General features: G+C 39.9%; 1 protein-coding gene across 1 annotated transcript in view; it reads right to left on the bottom strand.

Annotated features, from left to right (window-relative positions):
* Positions 1-4,340: 4,340 nt before the first annotated feature.
* Positions 4,341-13,184, bottom strand: part of TTC12 (tetratricopeptide repeat domain 12) — a gene marked incomplete at its 5' end in the record, with an annotated part of 180,982 nt that continues 172,138 nt past the window's right edge. The window contains 2 exons of the mRNA XM_082273683.1: positions 4,341-4,506; positions 6,817-7,042. Of these exons, the coding sequence (XP_082129809.1) occupies positions 4,437-4,506; positions 6,817-7,042 (296 nt within the window). The 3' untranslated portion in view covers positions 4,341-4,436. The remainder of the gene's footprint in view (positions 4,507-6,816; positions 7,043-13,184) is intronic.

Consider the following 13,184-nt stretch of genomic DNA (forward strand, 5'->3'; position numbering starts at 1 on the left):
TAAGGAAAAAATAAGAGCACCGTGACACTGGTTTTAGAGTCTGCAAAGACTGTCTTTTATACATAATAAAGTTGATATAGAATAGAACAGTCAACATATTTTTTTAGGTTAAGAACAGTCTCTTTCATCACAGCTTTAGAAGTTGCATATGCATAAATGGCTGGACTCTGAACTCGTAATACATAAAATGAGCTCAATTAGCTCAAATTACTTACTGATGTGTCTTGTGGGTTGCTAGCTTCTGCTTTTCTTGAAATCTTCCTCTTTTTACCCCCCCCCCCCTTCTCCCTACAAAACCTTACCCTGCCGCTATAATCTTCTGGAGGTTCAGAGAACTCGGGGAGTAGTGATAGAACCTTTCTACCCGGCTCCTTAATTCATATAAGCTGTGCTACCCGGCTCCTTAATTCATATAAACTGTGCTACATATATATCAATTAAATGTGATCCCTGACGGGTGGATAACTGAAATAATGTTCCTTATGTTGTGCAATAATATGTATGCTAATTTCCCTCTAGTTTTAAAGCCAAGACAAACTTGATAATATGTTTTATTTACACATCCAAACAACTTTTCCATTAGAGACTTTAGAACAATTTTGCTTAGACAGGGATCCCTCTTACCACTTAAGGACCAGGCCTTTTTCTGACACTTGTTGTTTACAAGTTAAAAATCAGTATTTTTTGCTAGAAAAACACTTAGAACCCCCAAACATTATATATCTTTTTTAGCAGGGACCCTAGAGAATAAAATGGAGATCGTTACAATACTTTATGTCACACCATATTTTCATGGTGGTCTTACAAACACTATTTGTTTGGAAAAAAATACACTTTTTTGAATAAAAAAATAATAAAATTAGCCCAATTTTTTTCTATAATGTGAAAGAGAATGTTATGTTGAGGAAATTGATACCTAACATGCCATGCTTCAAAATTGAGCACGCTCGTGGAATGGTGACAAACTTTGGTACCTAATAATTTCTATAGGCAACGCTTTACAAATTTCTACAGGTTACCAGTTTAGAGGTACAGAGGCAGTCTAGGGCTAGAATTATTGCTCTTGCTCTAACAATTGTGGCAATACCTCACATCTGTGGTTTGAACACGGTTTACATATGTGGGTGCGACATGTGTATGCGTTCACTTCTGCGTGCAAACTCGGAGAAACGGGGCGCTTTCATTTTTTTGTTATTTTACTTTTTTTTTTTACACTGTCCCTTTAAAAAAAAAAAATAATTGATCACTTTTATTCCCATTACAAGGAATGCAAACATCCCTTGTAATAGAAATAATCAGGACGGGTCTTCTTTAATGTGAGATCTGGGGTCAAAAAGACCTCAGATCTCACATCTACACTTCTGCAGGAAAAAAAATGGACCCTTTAACCACTTACCGCATACTAACGTAGATCTACGTCGGCAGACTTTGCGGTGTTATACCGGGATGATGCCTCTAGCTAGAGACACCATCCCGGTACCGTGGTTAACAGCCGACGGTCGGCTTTCCGTCGGTAATGACCGATGTGGCTCGGGAGCCGCTCGATCGTTACCAGGGTGAGCGGGAGGGAACGACCCCTCCTCCCGCCCCCTTCCGCGACTTTGCTCGGGGCTACCGTCCCACCAGGAGCCCCGAGCACCCAGCCGGCATGTCCGCAGGCTGGATGGAGTCCCGATCAATGCCGGAAATGGATTTGATCGGGTCTCCGATGACGTAACCCGGAGGCGGTGTCCATGACGTCACTTCCGGGTTACTCTGCTGCAAAAGGCGGCAGTTTTAAAAAACCGCTGTATGCAAAAACGCCATTTTCGGCGTTTTGCATACATGAAAGTGTAGTGGAGGGGTCGAGGGTCTTTTAGACCCTCGATCCCTCCATAAAGAGTACCTGTCACTGCATATTGGTGTCATAAGGGATGTTTACATTGCTTGTGACAGCAATAAAAGTGATCAGATTTAAAAAAAAAAAACATGTAATAAAGTTAAAAAAATAAAATAAATAGGAAAAAAAAATGTAGCCGCCCCCGTCACCGTTCTCGCGCACAAAAAAAAACGTATACAGAAGTCGAGCCGCGAATGAAATCGCTGTTCAAACCACACATGTGAGGTATCGCCACGATCGCCAGAGCGTGAGCAATAATTACAAAAAAAGAGCTACACTCTAAACTGGTAACCGTTAAAAAAATTTAAAGCGTCGCCTATTGAGATCTCTATTGACCGTAGTTTGTCGTCATCCCACAGGGGGGGAATGCAATTTTAAACCATAACATGTTGGGTATCTATTTACTCGGCGTGACATAATCTTTCACAACATACAAAAAAAAAATGGGCTAACTTTACTGTTTAGTTTTTTTAAATGCAGTGAAATATGATTTTTCAAAAATTTTCCAAAAAAAATGGCGTTTTAAAGACAACTGCGCAAATACCGCGTGACAAAAAATATTGCAATGACTGACATTTTATTCTCCAGAGTCTTTGCTAAAAGAATATTTATAATGTTTGTGGGTTCTAAGTAGTTTTCTAGGAAAAAATACTGATTGTAAACAAAAAGTGTCCGAAATAGGGCTGGGGCTTAAGTGGTTAAGGCCGTTGGGAGGAAGCGACTTATGAAGTTGTTCTGGTCCTCCAAGGCCATAGAGTCGAGTGAGGGCCATCTTGCCCTCACTCGACTTCCTGCCTAGGACTCCATTGGACCGGATCATTTTCCCCGCTACTGACAGCTCTGGTAAGCGGGGAAAATTAACGTGAAGCGGTGGGAGGGAGGGGGGTTACCTCTCCCGTTGCCTATAAAAGTGATTCCCATGGCGAATCCGCTGCTGGGACCATTTTTATGTCAAAGCGGACCGCCCACCATTTAAAAAAATAGCGGGGTTATGGTAGCTATTTAACGTCAAAGTATCGACGTAAAACTGCGGCAGGCGGTTCGTAAGTGATTAAATAGGAAGTTTCCTAATGGAGAAATGCCGGTTGCAAGTCTAGTACTGGCAGAAGTAATATTAAATGGAACAGAAAGGCCTCATGCACACTGGATGTTTTTTCAACTGCTTCTAGGGGCCTCTTCTAGGGGTGGTTTTTTTTTTTTTTTTTTTAATGCCCCATACATGTTAGCCCATGTGTCCACACACACATAGGCTTTTAGAGGAGTTTAGAAGAAGGAGTAGCAGAGTTTTGACAGAAAAAAATGCTTGAAAATTCTAAACATGTCTAAACTCATCTAAATTCACATTAACACTAGGCACGTCTAGCACTTGAGCGTTAGTTTATTTCAATGACCAGATAAAATTATTATTCTGGCCAATGAAATGAATTAATGGAAAAGCACTTGACATGGCAAAACGCACCTAAATGCATTACACACTTACTTATAGGCATCAAGTGTTTTTCTTGCCATAATGTCTCTGCCAGGAGGAAAGAAAAATGTTCAGTGTGCATGAGGCCAAAAAATGAAATATAAACCCTGCTTTGTACTATGGATAATACATCTGTACTAGAAGCATGCCATTGGTAAAAAAAAAAGGGAACGACAGGTATGTACTACTGACCTCATGGGCTCCATTACCGTTGTATGCTGAAGTTACACTGTAACACACTTTAAAGTGTTACTAGACCCACAACAGTAGAATCAATCTGTACATGCAGTAAAGCATGTTTGTTATATTCACTGTGGAACCTAAGGGGTTAACCCTCTGCATTGTGTAAAAAGGCTGCTTGATCCTGTCTTCTCTTATCTTCTTCTTCCACTGTCCTCAATCCATCTGCTGATAGAACAGAGCCTTGGAGACACTCTGCACATGCTCAGTTTGGTGTGTATTGCTAGAGAGGTTTTTTTTTTTTTTTTTTTTGGGAGGGTGCTTGTGATCGGGCACAGGACCAATCAGCACTGTCCAGACAGAGGGCCAGGAGTCCTGCAGCTTATAGGACAGTGAGAAGAGAATGAAAACTCCTCCTACAAGCTTTAACCAGTGCTGCCGGACACTGATAGAAGTCATAAGACTGCTATATGCTGCTGATAAGAAAATATATTTAGCAGTTTATATTTACTAAAATAATTGCATTTCCATGTTCTGTGTACTGTGGGAGACCAAATATAGTGAATGCAAGCCCCTGGGTTTAGTAACACTTGAAGCTTAGAGTTATAAAGAAAAAAAACGTGCAAAATGATCCTTTATTAGTACATGCGTTTTGTAGAGCTTTTATAAATATATTTCCCCATACTGCAATAAATACAATTACACATAATGTCTGTTTAGAAAAATGTTTCCACAAGTTATGCTAAGAGAAAATAAAATAACCAATATGGAAAACCAGCATCTATTACAAAAAAGACTTCAACGATGTTCACATATTTTCTGTTCAGATTTTTCTCTTTTATACCTACTGTAGAAGAGTCTATCTATCTATCTACTAATACTATCTTGGTATCTGGTACAGGAGTTCAATCATTTGATGTATTTCATACAAGAGTTGAGAATTTCAATTCCATGAAGTTCCCGAAGTTGTGTCAGGTACCTGACAAAAAAAAAAAAAGAAATTATGGACATTTTTTTCTTTTTTATGTTACAACGTTGCACTGATAGAGCACATTCTATTGGAAACATGCTAGGCTCAGCTTATGCAAAAAACATTCATATAAAAGCTATTTGTATAGTAAAACACAACATGTAGATTTTTAGAATGATGTGATTTGTCCTTCCAATACTAGCTGGTTGCTTTAATAAAAATACATACCTGACAACATAATAGAGAATTTATATGACTAATTGTACCCAATGCAGTGTTAAATTAAAAGACACAATTAGTTGTTTAAATCTATTATGCTATAGATACTACAGGTGCAAATGTGGAATCGCTAATCAAAATCACATACACGTTTGCAAATACTGTGTGACATAAAAAGTTGCAATGACCGCCATTTTATTCCCTAGGGTCTCTGCTAAAAAAAAAAAAAAAAAAAAAAAACATATTTAATGTTTGAGGGTTCTGAGTAGTTTTCTAGCAAAATATTTAGGATTTTTACATGTAAAAGAGGAGTGCCAGAATTGGCCCAGTTTGGAAGTGGTTAAAAACACAGACCTACTAATTAAAGTAAAGAGCAATATAAAAATTGCAGCTAATCGCTGAATCAATAAAAATTTCAAGATCTGCCAAGTAATTATCAATGAGGGTTTTAAAAAGGTAAAGTGAGTCTCTAAAAGCACTGACAATTAACCTTACCCTTAATCGGACCCCTACTACTAAATTCTACCTCCCTATGCACTAAAACCAAACCATAATACCTATTCCTTACCATAACATGTCTGACCCCCTAGCTTAGAGCCAATTCACACTATATGTGGTGACAGACAATTTACCGCATGATAAAGCGTTTGTGATCACAGAAACTCATAGGAAACAATTGTTTCCTACTTTTTCCGTTCACACTGCAATGCAGCCTTGTGGCGGCAGAACATAGGATACTCTTCATTAGAGGTATATTATTATTATTATATTATTTCACTGATGCTGTATCCCCAAATATTTTCTTTTACTGGATTTCCGCTTCAAATATTTGAATTTTTGTCTGGGATATTTTTAAATGCAGATCTACCTTATTTATTTATTATTTATTGATTTACTCTCCGACAGGCTTTATCCCCTCTGGTCCCCTGAAGCCTCATCTTTTTGACTGATGTCATCACATGCAATGTAGGACCAGATGTTCTGCATTGTAAGTGAGGACGCTGTGGGCCTGTCCACAACCCAGAGCATTGGAGGAGTGAGGAAAGCGCCAAATGCAGGGGAAGCAAAAAAAAAAAAAAAAACATTTAATGCTTGCAGTGCAGAGGGAGCCCCTCTTCAAGGGTAGTTTTATGAATAAAAACCAAAAATGAAGAAGTAGCCATTCTCATTAAATTGCGGACTTTTAAGGATGTGGGATTGTCATATACAGTGAGCAAACAGTCATAGATTTGTTAAAAAAACATTGAATATTTTAATAAATCAATTAAAATCGTGTAATGTACTGACATAGTATAATTAATCAGAGGCAAGGCTCAACCAGTTATACAAAAAAGTGACAAGCTGCTCCCTATATTGGAGGTCCGACACGTTTCGCAGAGCGGTTCTCCTGTCGCGGCCACTTTGAGGCATGACTGCACTTTCTATGTTCACCAGTATAGGCTTCCAAGGTGCGGTCCAGTATCCACCAGACACATACCCCCACTTTCTTTGTTGGGGGAATACCGGACATTTCAACATACATATTTTTGCATCTGGATGACCATATACAGCTTCTTTTCACTTTACTTGGTAGATTTGTTATGTGGCAATCAAAAATAGGCTGAGGGTCGGTGAAGAAGCAGTTTGGAAATTATTCTATGCTCTGTGAAACGCGTAGGACCTCCAATATATGGACCAGCTTGTCACTTTTTAGTATAACTGGTTGAGACTTGCCTCTGATAAATTATACCATATATGTTAGTGTATTACACAATTTTAATTGATTTATTAAAATATTCTATGTTTTTAACAAATCTATGATTGTTTGCTCACTGTATATGACAATCCCACATCCTTAAAAGTCCGCAATTTATGAGAATGGCTACTAGCCTTCATTTTTTTTTTTTCACAATTATATGGATGTGGATGTGATGGACTGCCGTAAGAACTGGTGGAATTGGTTTTGTATGCAAGGGTAGTTTTAGTTTTTCCTCAGACTTCAGCTTTAGGCAATCTATGGCTCTGCAATGCAACTGAACTATAAGGACATTATTTGCACTTCTACACCAGCTGTGGATCCATTTGTTTTTTTATCTACTAGATATTAGAAGCATCTTTTACCTTGGCTCGGCAGAGCACAGCTTCCCCAGTGCTATGGCTGCATTCTGCTGCACTGAGGACCTCTTGGCATCACCACCAGCATGGCCCAGTAGAAGTTTCAGGATATCAGATTGGAGGAGGGAGGAAGCTGATCCAGGTACATCAAAGCAACAACCCAAGCAAAGAGCTGTATTCCCAACAATGATCTCATCTTCAGATCGCAGCAAGTTTACCAAAGTGCTGAATCCTTAAGGTAAAAAAATATATTTTGTTTGTATGAATGGCAAAATTTTGAAATTAATTTTCACAGGCACTTTGCTATCAGTCAGATCTATGAAGGCCCATATGAAAAAAAAAAAAAAAACTTTATATACAGTCTATTTCTAATAAGTAAAATATGCAAAAGTTAGGAAGTGTAAATCAGGAAGTTTCAAGAAAAAAAAAGAGAAAATAACATCAAGAAGAAAACGAATAAAAGTAAAATAAAATACCAATTCATAGTTTTAACCAACCCCCAGTTGCTGTCTACACTTTGTGGAAAGGAGCCCACAGTGGATTTGCAGGGTTTATGCATCGCATATATGTGAACCGGCACTTGGAGAGTGAAACAACCTTTTCTAACCCTTACCACTTTTTTCAAATCTAAATGAAAAAGTTTTGTCTTTGTTTTTTTTTTGTATTTTTTGTGAATGCACAGGATCCCAGCAGGAATATTTGCTCCCCCATAACCCTGTTCAGGTGCTGATAGTGAAAGGAATGCACTGTATAAGATATGAGTCCCCAGAGTCTTCGCCTACACAGGGCAATGCATTCCCCAGGGATAGCACTAACACTTACGGTGAGTCAAATACTCATTCACATTCATACCCAGAAATAGCTGGGTATTCCTGGCGCTGAGTGGCATATAAGTGAAAGAAAAATAAGTAAGGTAAGTATACAGTGTGCTTGTGGTCTATGGAGGATTAAAGAAAAGCTGTTGCTTTCCACTGAATACACTTTTGCTTCAAAATGTATTCTACATTATTGCCTGCTTTCCAAGATAGCACATAATAATTCACATCAATAATGTGCTGTACAAAGTGGGATTTTTTTATATTCCATTTCTGTATGGACCTACTTCTTTTTTTTTATTTATTAATTTTTGCTGTCCCAAGAAATGGAGTTATATTTGTAAAGCATTAAAAATTAGAATATTTTTTATTTTGTCTGCAAAAATGTAAAAAAGAAATGTTGAGTACTGCAGAAAGTTCCTTCTTGACTATCTTTGTGGTAGCTTATGCAGCGACAGAACAAAGAAAGCTTCCACTGTATCGCAGAAGATTTGTATTGGTTCACACCTTGCAGTTTAACACATGCCAAGAAGAAGTAGAAACACAAGTACTTAATGAACCTCAGCTTGAGGAAGGTACTTTTTCACAAAAAGGATTTACTACAAATATATAAATATACAGGGCTTATTTTTAGCTGGAATTTGGTGGAACTCAGGACCACCACCTCTGGCTCAGGCCCTCTGCTCCTGGCTCACCACTATTTACTTGTAAACACAGAAGTTCGGCTTCTGTGTTTATCAGTGACAGTTTGTCTCCCAATGGCTCCCACAGATCTGATCTCCTGAGTGGTACCCACTGAGTGCAGGATGGGGACAGGGGAGATGCAGGTGCCCGGGGTGCAGTGCAGATGCTGACACCCCCACTGGATGATTTCCCCTCAAGTCAGAGAGCCACAGCTAACTACAGTGTGGAGGTACTAGAGCCAACTGGGTGCTTCAGCTTAATACAGCAACAAAAGTAAGACATGTGTAAGATAGTGGAGCTTTTAAGGAGGTGGGGAGAAGATCGGGACAGAGGGTGGGGGGGTTGCATGCAGAGGACAGAGCTGAAGAGGTTTGAAAGTGAGATGTGGATAGGGGATGCAGAGGTAAGCAGCTGTGGAAAAAGGCTGAACTCTGCACTCTGTGTGTAGCGTACCCCTGAACTCTGCACTCTGTGGGTAGTGCACCCCTGAACTCTGCACTCTGTATGCAGCGCACTGATGAACTCTGCTCTCCTGGTACTTAATGCCCCTTTAAGACCCTCCCACTGTTAGTGAAATTTGACCACACCCCCTATTTAATGCTGTTCGTAGTTGATAAAGTTTGGGGGGTTGTGGTTGAGTTCCTGTACCTATTTTCTGAGTAAAAAAGCCCTGCAAATATACAATATTAAAATATAACCAAGTTATATTCTGGGGCTAGTGAAAACACAAGTTATGTTTATTCTGTTCTATTCCCAATACCAGTATGTTACACTCCATTACCAGGTCGTTTTTCAGTTTTCAGTGCTGAGAACTTTTGACTGGCATCTACTGTCATTGTATCCAAATTAATTATATATAATTTTAAAACACAGAGCTTTCATTTGGTGATAAATAATAACCACTTGACTAGATTTTACTATTTAAAGAGAACATTTTTTTGTTATAAAACATAGCAAATGAAAACACTAGGACAAAACAAACACCCACAAAAGGACCTCTTTATGAAAAGTAAACACTCCAAGGTGATCAGATTTGTTGCCACAATTTCCAGAAATGCAAAAGCATGCTGATATTGAAGTGGTTAAGGTGTGCTTAGCCTATGAAGCCAAATGCAAGTCATCCATTATTAGTGGAAGAAAGTTTCCCAAAGGATGAAATTGCAAAGCGCTGAAATTGCATTATGACTATATGTCATGGATAAACCCCCAAAAATGTAAACCAGTCTCAAACCACCCCATAATCAGTGGTGGTCTGTGGCGTTTTAAAATATCCCAAAAAACCTACAATCACTGGTGGTCAGTGGCAATATAACCCCCTCCCCCCCCCCCCCACTCAAAAACAATCACACAGCATTAATGGTTAATGGCATCTTAATCCCCCCTAGAAGAAAAAATCCCACAATCATTGGTGGTTGGTGGATTTTTAAATCACTCCATCATTGGTGGTTGTAAGAACTCTAAATCCTCTTAAAACATTGGGTGGTCAGTTGCCCTTAAGCCCCCATCCACCTTGAAGTGCAGCCTGGATGATTTAACCAATGGATTCATTCACTAAATCCTCATTTCTTTTCTTCTTCTTCCTCCATTGTGAGAGGAAGGGGCAGGCTTTTCAATGTAATTAGTATTACTATTTACAATTGTGATTTCTGTGATTACCATGACAGTAGTTACAAGGCATAGAGCAACAGCTGGTATAAAAGAAGTTAAAGCAGACCTTTCGTCAGCATCAACAGCTGGTATAACGGAAGTTAAAGCAGACCTTTCATCAGCTTTAGACTCCCTGTAAGTTCATTGTGTGCCTCAAGGTGAAAGCTAACAAAAGTTCTGGAATGCTTACTTCTTCCGAAGAAACTACCACGGTAGCTGGTCACATGACAAAACATCAGTCTCAACTCTTATTCTTCGATTCAGCAGAGATCTTATGATCAAATTCCTAAAAGTTTGATAATATAACCATTTTTTTTTTGCAAGTATTTATTGGCTTTTGCTAGTTGTTTTTTGACTTTACATGAGAACACAGGTAAGGATAGCAGGATGAAGGTCTTTCATTGAGGATAGGTCCACTTTAAAGTGAACCTGTATTTATTAAACTTTTTATTCCCCTTCTCCCTTGGTATTCCCAGACCACAGTCAGGTAGCATTTAGAGTTTGTGTAGTGCTGGCAGGGTCTGATGTCAGGTATGTGCACTGGGTCTGGCCATAGAGAATGATGGTGGTCACACACACATCAAAGATGGAAACACTCATCATGCTGTATGTCTGCTATATGTCTGGACTACAATAATGCCTCAGACTGTGAACACCACCAGCCCTAGGTGCATGCAGGAGTGTTTGCAATTAAGGTCAATAATTCTAAAGCTTAGACTATACATGGATCAAAATTTTGATCCATGTATGAGCAGACTGAATGTATCGATCAGGTTCTGTACAACCAAGATTTTTCCAGATCTATTAGTGCCGCCCGCTATAGTTGGCAGCACTAATCACTGTATTCTGATGGGGCAGTTTCTCCACTGTCAGAATACAAATGCACTGCAAGAGGATTACCCCATCCACTTTGAATGTGTGGATGGGGGTTAAAGGTCTTTTTTTTTATTCAACCTACTGGTTGAATGCAAAAATTAATGCTGCATGGGCTGCTTAAGAGTGGTTTTAATATAGGGCTTATTTTAAGGAAGTTAGTCCATTTAAAATTGTATTTACCATATAAGCTAGGGCTTGTAAGATAAGTCATTAAAGTGCATATAGAGTATAGCCAAAACTTCACTTTTTCTAGTTTTGGAGTAAGGAAAAGTTAAACCTCTTACCAGATAATTCTTTGCAGTCTGTGTCCACCTGGGGATCCCCATTTGGGGATAAATCACCCCAAAGTAAGGGTAAGTCCCCTCTTATACAGTTGTCACTGGAACATTTGCCACATTGGCGGTTTCCCTCCCTTAACTCTTGAACGATTTTCCCTCACTTTCTGTCTTGGTGGCAATGGTCAAGGGGAAAAATAGAAGGGAAAATTGTCCCAGTAGGGACACAGACAAAAGAAATAACCTAACCAAAAAAAAAAGTTTTGCCTTTGCATATGTTTGAAATTCAAATACTGTACTACTATCATTTCACAATATTCCAGTGACATTTTTAAATTATTTGGAATTAGTTACTGGCTATTGCTATTTTAGAATTCAGTATAAATATTTATCATAAAAAATAAATTACAGCTCTGAGGTTTCACAAAGGAGCAAAGGGATTTTTTTTCCTCTTTTCCTCTTTCTAGAGATAACGAGTGCATTAGCTGTGATCACTCATACCCAGGATTTGAGTCCTGCAGGAACACATGGGAACAACGCTCCTGTACTTTTTCCACAGGAGTGACTGTCACTGGCCTTTGTATGCGAGCATCTGTGTTTTTGAGAAGAACAGAGCCACTCAGCTGGCACTAGGGGAAGTGGAGCCAATGCTTCCTGTATAGTTCTGGCTCCTGTCACAGGCGGAGTGATGCCAAATGTACTCTGCCTCCGTCTGGGACAGGAGCGATATAGGAAGCATTGGCTCTGCTCTCTACTGCAGCTGCATGCTTCCTTTAGTGCCGACTCCTGTCACAGATTTACACTAATGTTTGGGGATGGCCAGTGGGTTGGCAACCATCCATCAGTACCCACTAGCAGTACTAGCCAGCAGTACCAGCCAATAAAACTAGCCAGCAGTACCAGCCAACAGTACCAGCCAGTTGTACCAGCCAGAAGTACCTGCCGCAGTACCCACCAACAGTACCAGCCAGCAGTACCCACCAGCATTATCCAACAGTACCAGCCAGCAGTACCCACCAACAGTACAAGCCAGCAATACCTGCCAGTAGTACCCTCCAGCAGTACCAGCCAGCAGTACCCACCACCTGTACCTGCCAGCAGTACCCACCAACAGTACCAGCCAGCAATACCCACCAACAGTACTAGCCAGCAAAACCAACCAACAGTACTAGCCAGCAGTACCCACCAACAGTACTAGCCAGCAAAACCCACCAACAGTACTAGCCAGCAATACCCACCAACAGTACTAGCCAGCAATACCCATCAACAGTACTAGCCAGCAGTACCCACCAACAGTATCAGCCAACAGTACCCACCAGCAATACCAGCCCTGGAGGACAGCCAGAAGCAGCCATCAGCCATACCCGCCTGGGGGACAGCAGCAGCCAGCGATACCTACAGGAATCCTAAGGAATAAGTAAAGATTGAGGTAATTTGAGTTGCAGTTAAACCACAGTGCATCCATGTGAAAGCAGCTTTAGGGCCCTTTACACAATCGGTCCAATCGGGTCCGCCTGTCTGTTTTTCAGATGGACTTAATTGGACTCTCCATTCACCTCTATAGAGTGTCGAATGTAAACAGGCTCGTGTCTGTTTAAACCTGCCTATCTCCAATCCGATCTCCTCAAAAAAACCAGAAGGAAATCTGTCCCCATCTGTCAGGGCAGATCGGATCAGAGGGCCCATAGAGTAGAGCGGGCTGTGTCCATGTCTGCTCTGCATTTGCTGAGTGTACACAGACCTGTCATCTGCCTGCTCCGCTCATTGTGGCCTGCGACCGGTTACCAAGTATATAAAACATATATATCTGAGTAATGGAAAAAAAATATTACATTATTAAGACATTATTTGATTACCATTTAGGCTTCAAAGGTTTTTGCCATCTTTTAAATTTAATGCAGAACCCAATGTGTGTTCCACCCTTTCTATTCTCTCTTTCAGTATTTTTTTTTTCTTTTCATTGTTTTTTTTTCTACAGAAATGAGCAAATGAAAGGGCAGAATTATAGATTTCTTCTCAAAGGCTTCCAGTAAAAAATCACATACTCAGTGTGAGCCTCGGCTTCAGCAGGATGACC

This window comes from Pelophylax lessonae (assembly GCF_965119305.1).
Source record: "Pelophylax lessonae genome assembly, chromosome: 12".
Taxonomy (NCBI): domain Eukaryota; kingdom Metazoa; phylum Chordata; class Amphibia; order Anura; family Ranidae; genus Pelophylax; species Pelophylax lessonae.